The sequence below is a fragment of the Salvelinus namaycush genome, chromosome 4 (assembly GCF_016432855.1).
Source record: "Salvelinus namaycush isolate Seneca chromosome 4, SaNama_1.0, whole genome shotgun sequence".
Taxonomy (NCBI): domain Eukaryota; kingdom Metazoa; phylum Chordata; class Actinopteri; order Salmoniformes; family Salmonidae; genus Salvelinus; species Salvelinus namaycush.
In genome coordinates, this window is record NC_052310.1 from 67,572,272 (window position 1) to 67,585,596 (window position 13,325).

At 40.1% G+C, this 13,325-nt stretch overlaps 1 protein-coding gene across 1 annotated transcript; it reads right to left on the reverse strand.

Annotated features, from left to right (window-relative positions):
• Positions 1-553: 553 nt before the first annotated feature.
• On the reverse strand, positions 554-11,905 carry chmp6b (charged multivesicular body protein 6b). Its single transcript, XM_038990642.1, has 8 exons — positions 11,623-11,905; positions 10,159-10,268; positions 5,773-5,860; positions 5,407-5,493; positions 4,580-4,645; positions 4,401-4,481; positions 2,283-2,367; positions 554-2,111 (listed from the first exon to the last, which is right to left on the reverse strand). The coding sequence occupies exons 1-8, from the start codon at positions 11,683-11,685 to the stop codon at positions 2,068-2,070; spliced, it is 624 nt and encodes a 207-aa protein (XP_038846570.1). The 5' UTR covers positions 11,686-11,905; the 3' UTR covers positions 554-2,067.
• Positions 11,906-13,325: the final 1,420 nt, after the last annotated feature.

Below are 13,325 nucleotides of genomic sequence, written 5' to 3' on the forward strand. Positions count from 1 at the left end.
TCAATGCAGTGCGTTACAGGGAAGACATCCTCCTCCCTCATGTGGTACCCTTCCTGCAGGCTCATCCTGACATGACCCTCCAGCATGACAATGCCACCAGCCATACTGATCGTTCTGTGCATGATTTCCTGCAAAACAGTAATGTCAGTGTTCTGCCATGGCCAGCGAAGAGCCCAGATCTCAATCACATTGAGTACGTCTGGGACCTGTTGGATCGGAGGGTGAGGGCTAGGGCCATTCCCCACAGAAATGGCCAGGAACTTGCAGGTGCCTTGGTGGAAGAGTGGGGCAACATCTCACAGCAAGAACTGGCAAATCTGGTGCAGTCCATGAGGAGGAGATGCACTGCAGTACTTAATGCAGCTGGTGGCCACACCAGATACTGACTGTTACGTTTGACCCCCCTTTGTTCAGGGACACATTATTCCATTTCTGTTAGTAACATGTCTGTGTAACTTGTTCAGTTTCTTTCAGTTGTTGAATCTGATGTTCATACAAATATTTACACATGTTAAGTTTGCTGAAAATAAACTCAGTTTACAGTGAGAGGACATTTCTTTTTTGCTGAGTTTAGTTAGTGTCCCATATACATGCACAGCACACATAATAAAAACATGAGACAGCACCCCAATCCACACAATACATTCACTAACCAAGGTACCGATTATGAACAAGAAAAATACTGCTATTTGCTGCCCTCTAGTGGTTGTTTATATAACATACCGAGTAAAACCAGACTGGCCAAACACTACCTTTAAAAATGCTTGTATTGTTACAGAATAAGAGATTTCGTATAGACACGCCACAGGTTTGTCAATATGATATAACTGCCAAATGGTCTCCAGTTATTATCAAGAGTATCTCAGAGAGACACTACAGATTAGAGAACAGTAATATTTTTTATACAATACATATCTGGTCTGATAGTCCACATACATATTACATCAAATATGTTGGTAATGCTTATCTTTTATATGTAGGCCCTCCATTTCAGATAAAGAAATAATTAGCTCTAAGATAATCATTATATGATATGCCAGTAAAATATTACAGACCCAGGCAGTTAGCAACCCAATATCACACTTCATTGTAAGACAGACCTAATATCATAATACTCACTGGATAGATAGCTAGGATGTCAGGCTCTGCGAGGATGTCTTTGACTGAAATCATAGTCAAATCTAGGCATCCAATAATAACACCAGTGTTGTCTGGTGTTGTCTGTGAGGTACAGAGGTAAGTAAGCCCACTGACAATATACGATTAGCCCTTCCTTTCACCAATGACACTAAACTCATTCCCAAGCCAAAAGGAACTGTAGCTTTAGATTAGTTAAACAGTTTGACAGCGAGGAAGAAAGATAATAAACATGAAATGGCTGCTTTAGCAAATAGGTCAGTGCTGTTATAAGGATTCTGTCCCCAAATCAACAAGTTGAAATCAAAGCCAAAGTCAAATGCATTCCTGACAGTTTGGCAGGAATCAAGGCATTTTTAACTAAGATTTCACATCTAAACAGGTCAGGTTTCTGAAAATAGTCCCAATAGTTATGACTTTGAAAGATGAATGTAGGCTATTCCTCCCAAAGATAATATGTTCTGTGGTCAGATAATAAGCCTAAGTCACAAAAGGTTGAAGGGAAATAAATAAAGTGACATGCATTCATTTGTCCGTTAATCACAATTTTGTTCACAGAAGATAAAAAACACACCTGTCAAGGGACTTAAGCAATAGGCACAATCACAATAGGCCCTAAACATAAAAAAGAATAGGAAAGAACCTGCAAGCAATGATCTGAAAAATAAGGTCCATGTCCATGGTTGGAGTGATAGGGTTGTTGAGTCCAGAGGAGCCCTATAGAGCCATAGTGGGACTCACAAGGCCAAGGATTAGCAGGGCACCAGGAGCATCAGTCTTGACGGTGAGGGACCGGAAGAGATGCTTCTGCTTCCAGTGAGTGAAGATAATCTTTCTGTGGCTGTGTGTTTCTGGTGGTTGGGGCATGAGACCCCTACTAGGGGGATATAGTGGCCGGCGTACCAAGTCCCCTGGCAAACAAACATGTTTCTAGACAGCCAACATCTCCCGTTCTTGCTTCTTCCTCGGTCTCTCTGAAATAAAGACAACCAGACAGACTCAAAATGACTCTTAGTTATCACGTAGTCTATTACAACTGGTGGAGTATTCAACCTAAATCTGAAACCAAATCTGCTGAACACATTTTCAACGTGAAATTAACCCTCATTGTAATTCAGCATGTTGACATATCTGAGGAGTCTAACCTTGACCCGGCTCTGGTTCTTCCTCAGCTGCCTCTGGGACTTCAGGCAGGGACTCATCAGGTACCTCTGGTAGGTCAAGGTCTCCCTAAACATACAAAAACAAATCAAGGTTTTAGAGAAAGGAATAATAAGAGCAAGATGGAGAAATGTGGGAGGGACTGTAGAACGTATATTTCTCTGCTCGTCTACAAAATAGAACCTTCCATTTGTATTAGAGGTCGACCGATTAATCGGAATGACCGATTAATTAGGGCCGATTTCAAGTTTTCATAACAATCGGAAATCGGTAATTTTGGACGCCGATTTTGCCGATTAAAAGAAATATATATATATATTCTTTTACACCTTTATTTAACTAGGCAAGTCAGTTAAGAACACATTCTTATTTTCAATGACGGCCTAGGAACGGTGGGTTAACTGCCTTTTTCAGGGGCAGAACGACAGATTTTTACCTTGTCAGCTCAGGGATTCAATCTTGCAACCTTACGGTTAACTAGTCCAACGCTCTAACCACCTGCCTCACGAGGAGCCCGCCTGTTACGTGAATGCAGTAAGAAGCCAAGGTAAGTTGCTAGCTAGCATTAAACTTATCTTATAAAAAACTATCAATCATAATCACTAGTTATAACTACACATGGTTGATGATATTACTAGTTTATCTAGCGTGTCCTGTGTTGCATATAATCGATGCGGTGCGTATTCGTGAAAAAGGACTGTCGTTGCTCCAACGTGTAACTAACCATAAACATCAATGCCTTTCTTAAAATCAATACACAAGTATATATTTTTAAACCTGCATATTTAGCTAAAAGAAATCCAGGTTAGCAGGCAATATTAACTAGGGAAATTGTGTCACTTCTCTTGCGTTCATTGCACGCAGAGTCAGGGTATATGCAACAGTTTGGGCCACCTTGCTCATTGCGAACTAATTTGCCAGAATTTTACGTAAATATGACATAACATTGAAGGTTGTGCAATGTAACAGGAATATTTAGACTTATGGATGCCACCCATTAGATAAAATACAGAACGGTTCCGTATTTCACTGAAAGAATAAACGTTTTGCTTTCGAGATAATAGTTTCCGGATTCGACCATATTAATAACCTAGGGCTCGTATTTCTGTGTGTTATTATGTTATAACTAAGTCTATGATTTGATAGATCAGTCTGACTGAGCGATGGTAGGCACCAGCAGGCTCGTAAGCATTCATTCAAACAGCACTTTCGTGCGTTCTGCCAGCAGCTCTTCGCAATGCTTCAAGCATTGCGCTGTTTATGACTTCAAGCCTATCAACTCCCGAGATGAGGCTGGTGTAACCGATGTAAAATGGCTAGCTAGTTAGCGGGGTGCGCGCTAATAGCGTTTCAAACGTCACTCGCTCTGAGACTTGGAGTAGTTGTTCCCCTTGCTCTGCATGGGTAACGCTGCTTCGAGGGTGGCTGTTGTCAATGTGTTCCTGGTTCGAGCCCAGGTAGCGGCGAGGAGAGGGATGGAAGCTATACTGTTACACTGGCAATACTAAAGTGCCTATAAGAACATCCAATAGTCAAAGGTATATGAAATACAAATCTTATAGAGAGAAAGTCCTATAATTCCTATAATAACTACAACCTAAAACTTCTTACCTGGGAATATTGAAGACTCATGTTAAAAGGAACCACCAGCTTTCATATGTTCTCATGTTCTGAGCAAGGAACTTAAACGTTAGCTTTCTTACATGGCACATATTGCACTTTAACTTTCTTCTCCAACACTTAGTTTTTGCATTATTTAAACCAAATTGAACATGTTTCATTATTTATTTGAGGCTAAATTGATTTTATTGATGTATTATATTAAGTTAAAATAAGTGTTCATTCAGTATTGTTGTAATTGTCATTATTACCAAAAATAATAATAATAATAAAAAAAAAATAACCGGCTGATTAATCGGTATCGGCTTTTTTGGTCCTCCAATAAATCGGTATCGGCGTTGAAAAATCATAATCGGTCGACCTCTAATTTGTATGAAATAGAACATTCTATTGATAGAGAGATACTGTCCAGGTTGACAGTCTCATGATGAGATGGTTTCTGCCTTGCCAGCCAGTGTTGTTGTTGAGTAATTCAGACTGACCTGAGTGATGGCCTCCAGTTCAGCCAGTATAGCATCTTCATCCTCCTGTGTCAGGGAACCTGCCAGCATCTCATCTATTTCCTGAAGATAGATCAAAAGGTACAAATAAATATCAACAAAATACAGTAATTTCAGTAAGATAGTAACGCCTCTGTAAAAAGAAACAGTGGGGACCTTACCCTCTGGTATTCAATGGCTTCTTGGGTCTCATCCATAATTCTCTCCACATCCTCGATGGACATCGCCTAATACGAAAGAACAAAACAGTAAGTACAGGGAAGCCAATGTTTTATCCATGGATTATTCATGTGGAATGCTATTTGGACTGCAGATGCAATGAAGGTAACTAAGGGCGCTTTCACATATCCCCTGTATGATGCGGATTCTGGAGCATTTAGTAGCCTGATCCACACTTTACTGCTAACAAACCCTGGCTGAAACAAACCCTGGCTGAAACAAACCCTGGCTGAAACTAACCCTGGCTGAAACTAACCCTGGCTGAAACTAACCCTGGCTGAAACTAACCCTGGCTGAAACTAACCCTGGCTGAAACTAACCCTGGCTGAAACTAACCCTGGCTGAAACTAACCCTGGCTGAAACTAACCCTGGCTGAAACTAACCCTGGCTGAAACTAACAATGCACGAGTAGCAGGTCCAACATCCAGGACAGGAGTACCAGGTATTAAGAGTCGGTAGCGCAATTCAAGTGAAACTTTGTGCCCGTTACAAGCAAGCTAGCTCGCTAACGTCATGTAGAAGGTGTGTCTGACAAGTCGCATCCTGAAACGGTTATTTTCAGGTGTTGTGAAAGCTAAACTTATTCTGTAGAACTCACAAACGCTCCAAGAAACCGAACGGGGGTACCGAAATCCATATGTGAAACTCCCTAAGCAACCTATTTTTCTTACTGATGGCTTATGGAAAAACACATACAGTATGCTACCCATCTATGTCATAGGGAAGTTGCATAGAGAACATACTGAGATCTCCGAAATCTTCACATACCTCATGCAATGACTTCAGGCAATCGTTTCCAACTTTAAGGCCTTCAATGACTTTCATCTCAATCTGGGCAAACTCAATGTCTTGACACTAAAGAAAACAAGATTAGAAAGCATTAGTTGAGTACAGGTGGGTATTCACTAGGAACCAAATGGAAGCAAACAGAACGAAACAGAGGGACGTATCTAAAAAAACGTTTGGTTTTGTTGCAAAGCGTTTTCTGTTTAGAGTGAACATTTTCTGTTGCAAAACTTTGTTTTTTTTGCTACGATGCAATACATCCCGTATTACAGTAATTAATAAATTACCATGTTATACTATTCCTGGTGGTGTGAGAGTGAATGTTTGAAAAATGTTTAAACTATTTACCATGCGCTCCAGGTTGCTAATCTGGTTTTCCGTCTTGTCTAGGAGCTGGTCCTGGTATCTCTTCTTTTTGAGCAAGAGGAGGGCCTTCCTGTTTGAAAACAAAATACAGAAAGGTTAGAAAATGCAATACAATACATAGATACACAGTACACCAGTCAAAAGTTTGGACACGCTTCTCATTCAAGGGTTTTTCTTTATTTTTACTATTTTCTACATTGTAGAATAATAGCGAAGACATCAAAACTATGAAATAACACATATGGAATCACGTAGTAACCAACAAAAAAAAAGTGTTTAATGAAAATATATTGTATATTTGAGATTCTTCAAAGTAGCCACCCTTTACCTTGACAGCTTTGCACAAAACATTAGTCTCAACATCAACAGTAAAGAGGTGACTCCGGGATGCTGGCCTTCTAGGCAGTTGCAAAGAAAAAGTTGCAAAGAAAAAGCCATATCTCAGACTGGCCAATAAAAAGAAAAGATTAAGATGGGCAAAAGAACACAGATACTGGACAGAGGAACTCTGCCTAGAAGGCCAGCATACCCGAGTCCCCTCTTCACTGTTGACGTTGAAACTAGAGGTCGACCGATGAATCGGCCGATTTCAAGTTTTCATAAACCTGATTATGGCCGATTACATTGCATTCCACAAGGAAACTGTGAGGCATGCTGACCACCTGTTACACTAGTGCAGCAAGGAGCCATGGTAAGTGGCTAGCTAGCATTAAACTTATCTTATAAAAAAAATATTCAAATATTCACTAGTTAACTACACATGGTTGATGATATTACTAGGTTAACTACCTTGTTCAACTTTGCATATAATCAATGCGGTGCCTGTTAATTTATCATCGAATCACAGCCTACTTCGCCAAACGGGGGAAGATTTAACGAAAGCGCATTCGCAAAAAATAATAATATTTTTTGCATTTTTGCACGAATGTACCTAACCATTAACATCAATGCCCTTCTTAAAATCAATACACAGAAGTATATATTTTTTAAACCTGCATATTAAGTTCAAATAAATATGTCAGCAGGCAATATTAACTAGGGAAATTGTGTCACTTCTCTTGCATTCATTGCACGCAGAGTCAGGGTATATGCAACAGTTTGGGCCGCCTGGCTCTTTGCAAACTAATTTGCCAGAATTGTACATAATTATGACATAACATTGAAGGTTGTGCAATGTAACAGCAATATTTAGACTTAGGGTTGCCACCCGTTCGATAAAATATGGAACGGTTCCAGATTTCACTGAAAGAATAAATGTTTTGTTTTCGAAATGATAGTTTCCAGATTTTACCATATTAATGACCAACTGCTAGTCTTGCTGAGTTTATTATATTATAATTAAGTCTATAATTTGATAGAGCAGTCTGACAGCGGTGGTAGGCGGCAGCAGGCTCATAAGCATTCATTCAAACTTTACTGCGTTTGCCAGCAGCTCTTAGCAATGCTTAGCATAGCGCTGTTTATGACTTCAAGCCTATCAACTCCCGAGATTAGGCTGGCAATACTAAAGTACCTATTACAACATCCAATAGTCAAAGGTATATGAAATATAAATGGTATAGAGAGAAATAGTCGACGCGTCATAATTCCTATATTAACTACAACCTAAAACTTCATAACTGGGAATATTGAAAAACTGGGAATATTGAACCACCAACTTTCAAATGTTAGCTTTTTTTTTTTTTTTTTTTACATGGCACACATTGCACTTTTACTTTCTTCTCCAACACTGTTTTTGCATTATTTAAACCAAATTGAGCATGTTTCAATACTTATGAGACTAAATAGATTTCATGTATTATATTAAGTTAAAATAAGTGTTCATTGTTCATTCAGTATTGTTGTAATTTTCATTACAAATATATATTAAAAGAAAGATAAAATAAAATAAATTTGCCGATTAATCGGTATCGGCCTTTTTTGGGTCCTCCAATAATAATCGGTATCGGCGTTGAAAAATCATAGTCGGTCAACCTCTAGTTAAGACTGTTGTTTTACGGGTACTATTTAATGAAGCTGCCAGTTGAGGACTTGTGAGGCGTCTGTTTCTCAAACTAGACACTAATGTACTTGTCCTCTTGCTCAGTTGTGCACTGGGGCCTCCCACTCTTTCATATCTGGTTAGACACAGTTTGCGCTGTTCTATGAAGGGAGTATTACAGTGTTGTACGATAATTTCCGTTTCTTGGCAATTCCTCGCATGGAAAAGCCTTCATTTCTCAGAACAAGAATAGACTGACGAGTTTTGAGCCTGTAATCGAACCCCAAAATTCTGATGTTCCAGATACTCAACTAGTCTAAAGAAGGCCAGGTTTATTGCTTCTTTAAAGCAGTACAACAATTTCCAGCTGTGCTAAAATAATTGCAAAAGGGTTTTCTAATGATCAATTATTCATTTAAAATGACACACTTGGATTAGCTAACACAACATGCCATTGGAACACAGGAGTGATGGTTGCTGATAATGGGCCTCTGTACGCCTATGTAGATATTCCATTAAATCAGATGTTCCCAGCTACAATAGTCATTTAAAACATTAACAATGTCTACACTGTATTTCTGATCAATTTGATGTTAATGGACTTTTTTGCTTTTCTTTCAAAAAACAAGGACATTTCCAAGTGACCCCAAACTTTTGAATGGTTATGTAGGTACAGTTGAAGTCAGAAGTTTACATACACTTAGGTTGGAGTCATTAAAACTCGTTTTTCAACCACTTCACAAATTTCTTGTTAACAAACTATAGTTTTGGCAAGTCGGTTAGGACATCTACTTTGTGCAAGGCACAAGTAATTTTTCCCAAAATTGTTTACAGACAAATTATTTCACTATCACAATTCCAGTGTGTCAGAAGTTCACATACCCTAAGTTGACTGTGCTTTTAAACAGCATGGAACATTACAGAAATTATGTCATGGCTTTAGAAGCTTCTGATAGGCTAATTAACATTATTTGAGTCAATTGGAGGTGTACCTGTAGATGTATTTCAAGGCCTACCTTCAAACTCAGTGCCTCTTTGCTTGACATTATGGGAAAATCAAAAGAAATCAGCCATGACCTCAGAAAAAAATTGTAGACCTCCACAAGTCTGGTTCATCCTTGGGAGCAATTTCCAAATGCCTGAAGGTACCACGTTCATCTGTACAAACAATAGTACGCAAGTATAAACACCATGGGTCCACGCAGCCGTCATACCGCTCAGGAAGGAGACGCGTTCTGTCTCCTAGAGATGAACGTACTTTGGTGCGAAAAGTGCACATCAATCCCAGAACAGCAAAGGATCTTGTGAAGATGCTGGAGGAAACAGGTACAAAAGTATCTATATCCACAGTAAAACGAGTCCTATATCGACATAACCTGAAAGGTTGCTCAGCAAGGAAGAAGCCTCTGCTCCAAAACCGCCAGAAAAAAAGCCAGACTACAGTTTGCAACTGCACATGGGGACAAAGATCGTAATTTTGGGAGAAATGTCCTCTGGTCTGAGGAAACAAAAATAGAACTGTTTGGTCATAATGACCATCGTTATGTTCGAAGGAAAAAGGGGAGGCTTGCAAGCCGAAGAACACCATCCCAACTGTGAAGCACGGGGGTGGCAGCATCATGTTGTGGGGGTGCTTTGCTGCAGGAGGGACTGGTGCACTTCACAAAATAGATGGCTTCATGAGGGAGGAAAATTCTGTGGATATATTGAAGCAATATCTCAAGACATCAGTCAGAAAGTTAAAGCTTGGTCACAAATGGGTCTTCCAAATGGACAATGACCCCAAGCATACTTCCAAAGTTGTGGCAAAATGGCTCAAGGACAACAAAGTTAAGGTATTGGAGTGGCCATCACAAAGCCCTGACCTCAATCCTATAGAAAAGGTATGGGCAAAAGTGAAAAAGCGTGTGCCAGCAAGGAGGTCTACAAACCTGACTCAGTTACACCAGCTCTGTCAGGAGGAATGGGCCAATATTCACCCAACTTATTGTGGGAAGCTTGTGGAAGCCTACCCGAAACGTTTGACCCAAGTTATTAAACAATTTAAAGGCAACTTCTGACCCACTGCAAATGTGATGAGAAATAAAAGCTGAAGTAAATCATTCACTCTACTATTATTCTGACATTTCACATTCTTAAAATAAAGTGGTGATCCTAACTGACCTAAGACAGGGAATTTTTACTAGGATTACAAGTCAGGAATTGTGAGAAATTTAAACTGAGTTTAAATGTATTTGGCTAAGGTGTATGTAAACTTCCGACTTCAACTGTATGCATGTATGTATCTATGTATGCATGTATGATCATGACAGCTTTCAATCTCAAGCGCTTTAAAGTGACATTTACTTTAGGCATATGTCTTATTTATGGTGAGAGAAGGTCCTTACTCTTTCTTGCCATCTTTCAGCAGCTGCTTGGCCAGATTCCTCTCTTTTTCCAGCTGCAGAGTGATTCTCTTTTGGTACTGCTTCAACTTATCTCTCTGCTGTTTCAGTTGCTGGAATGGAGAAGACAGAAACTTTAATGTGATATTCCAACAACGCTAAATCGCTTCAGTTTGCTGTCTAGCTTGCCAGTACAGTCAATTGAATTGTGTTAGCCCTGGTTAGTATGGGTTGTCAGACTGCCCCTAACCTACCAGTGTGTCTTAAACAACAGTGTGAGTAACAATAGTGTTATCAGTGGTTTGCCTTCAAAATAAGTCACATTGAATATGATGCAAACGCTTACAATTAGTGGAATGCTATATCTGGATGAAATACCACTGAAGGTTGGGATGCTTTAAAAATTCAACAAAAGACAATGTTAAATTCACATTTTTTATATCAGTTGAAATTGCACTGTGGATGTATTAAACTTCATCATTGCATTGGGGGCATACTTCTAGTTCACTGTACAGCCTTACCTATGGATTGTGGATCAATGAAAATGGGGTAACAGTCTACAGTAATGTTCTGTGGATGTCAATGAGTATAGAGTTTAAACAAATATTAGCATCGTAGCTCTTATTGCAGGACTTTGACTGTGGGAAATGACCGCACTATCCAGCCTATTGTGCATATTGACATGTGGGTGTCATTTGAGTAGCATGATACACCATTTCATTGAGTGTTAAGTATGCTCGATATGTAATTCTGCAGTCTAATACAGGAGAACGCTACTTGCCTGAATGCATAGGCCAACTGTAAAGTTTGGAGGAGGGGCTGTTTTTCATGGTTGTCCTTAGGTCCAGTGAAGGGACTTTTTAACACTACAGCATACAATGACATTCTAGATGATTCGGTAGTTTGGGGAAGGCCCTTTCCTTTTTCAGCATGACAATGCCCCCGTGCACAAAGCGAGGTCCATACAAAAATGGTTTGTCGAGATCGGTGTTAAAGAACTTGACTGGCCTGCACAGAGCCCTGACCTCAACCCCATCGAACACCTTTGGGATTAATTGAAATGCTGACTCCGAGCCAGGCCTAATAAGCCAACATCAGTGCCCGACCTCACTAATACTCTTGTGGCTGAATGGAACCAAGTCCCTGCAGCAATGTTCCAACATCTAATGGAACACCTTCCCAGAAAAGTGGAGGCTTTTATAGCAGCAAAGGGGGGGGGGACAAACGCCATATTAATGCCCATGATTTTTGAGTGAGATGTTCGAGGAGCAGGTGTCCACATACTTTTTGTCATGTAGTGTACTTTGCAGATCTAACATTCTAAAACGATTCCCTATCTAACTGGGTAGTGTGGGTAGAGAGCCAACTGGAACATGTTTGTAGTTAACTATAGTAACTATGTTAGCAGGCTGACTTGCTAAATAGTTGGCTAAGGCTAGCTAGCTACAGTAACGTTAGGCTACTCACCAAAACTGCTCTGTCCTGCTCTGTGACTCGCGTGCGTCTCTTTCTGCCGAAAACGTTTCCCATTTTGATTCCGCATCCCCGCCACTCTGTGCAACTAAAGAGTCGACTTGTAAACAAGTCTATTTCTCAGAAGAACATTGCGTAAGCCTACAATTAGTTTGTAGATCGGTCGACTGGCTAGATATCTTATTACTTTGCTAGTTTATTTCAGCGAAGCTAATTCTAAAAACCACACCCCTAAAGTCAGAAAGTACGGCATTCAGGTATGGACAATTGAAATAGTAGGATTTTCTCGTTTGGGCAAGTCTGTCCTGTGCCTCCTTGTTCTTCTTTTGTGATTGGGTTGGCGGATCGCATCCAACTTTTATGGTGCATACACCGCCACCTACTGTACTGGAGTGTGAGGCCAGTCACAGCCTACCTACTGTGGCAAGAAAAAGTATGTGAACCCTTTGGAAATACCTGGATCTCTGCATAAATTGGTCATAAAATTTGATCTGATCTTCATCTAGGTCACAACAATAGACACAGTCTGCTTAAACTAATAACACACAAACAAGTCTACATGCTCATGTCTTTATTGAACACACCGTGTAAACATTCACAGTGCAGGGTGGGAAAAGTATGTGAACCCTTGGATTTAATAACTGGTTGACCCTCCATTGGCAACAATAACCTCAACCAAACATTTTCTGTCGTTGCTGATCAGACCTGCACAACGATCAGGAGGAATTTTGGACCATTCCTCTTTACAAAACTGTTTCAGTTCAGCAATATTCTTTGGATGTCTGGTGTGAACTGCTCTCGAGGTCATGCCACAGCATCTCAATCGGGTTGAAGTCAGGACTCTGACTGGGCCACTCCAGAAGGCATATTTTCTTCTGTTGTTGATTTACTTCTGCGTTTTGGGTTGTTGTCCTGTTGCATCATCCAACTTCTGTTGAGCTTCAACTGCCGGACAGATAGCCTAACGTTCTCCCTCAAAATGTCTTGATAAACTTGGGAATTAATTTTTCCGTCGATGATAGCAAGCTGTCCAGTCACTGAGGCAGCAAAACTCCCCCAAACCATGATGCTTCCTCCACAATCATTTAGAGTTGGGATGAGGTTTTGATGTTGGTGTGCTGTACCTTTTTTCCCTCCACACAGTGTTGTTCCAAACAACTCAACTGTAGCTTCATCTGTCCACAGAATATTTTGCCAGTAGCGCTGTGGAACATCAAGGGGCACTTTTGCAAACTTCAGACATGCAGAAATTGTTTTTTTTGGACAGCAATGGCTTCTTCCGTGGTGTCCTCCCATAAACACCATTCTTGTTTAGTATTTTACATATCGTAGACTCATCAACAGAGATGTTAGCATGTTCCAGAGATTTCTGTAAGTCTTTAGCTGACATTCTATGATTCTTCTGCACTGTGCTCTTGCAGTCATCTTTGCAGGATGACCACTCCTAGGCAGAGTAGCAACAGTGCTAAACTGTCGCCATTTATAGACAATTTGTCTTACCGTGAACTGATGAACATTAAGGCTTTTAGAGATACTTTCGTAACGCTTTCCAGCTTCATGCAAGTCAACAATTCTTAAATCGGCAGTCTTCTGAGCTCTCTTTTGTTTGAGGCATGATTCACATCAGGTAATGCTTCTTATGAATAGCAAACTCAAATTTTATGAGTGTTTTTTATAGGGCAAGGCAGTTCTAACCA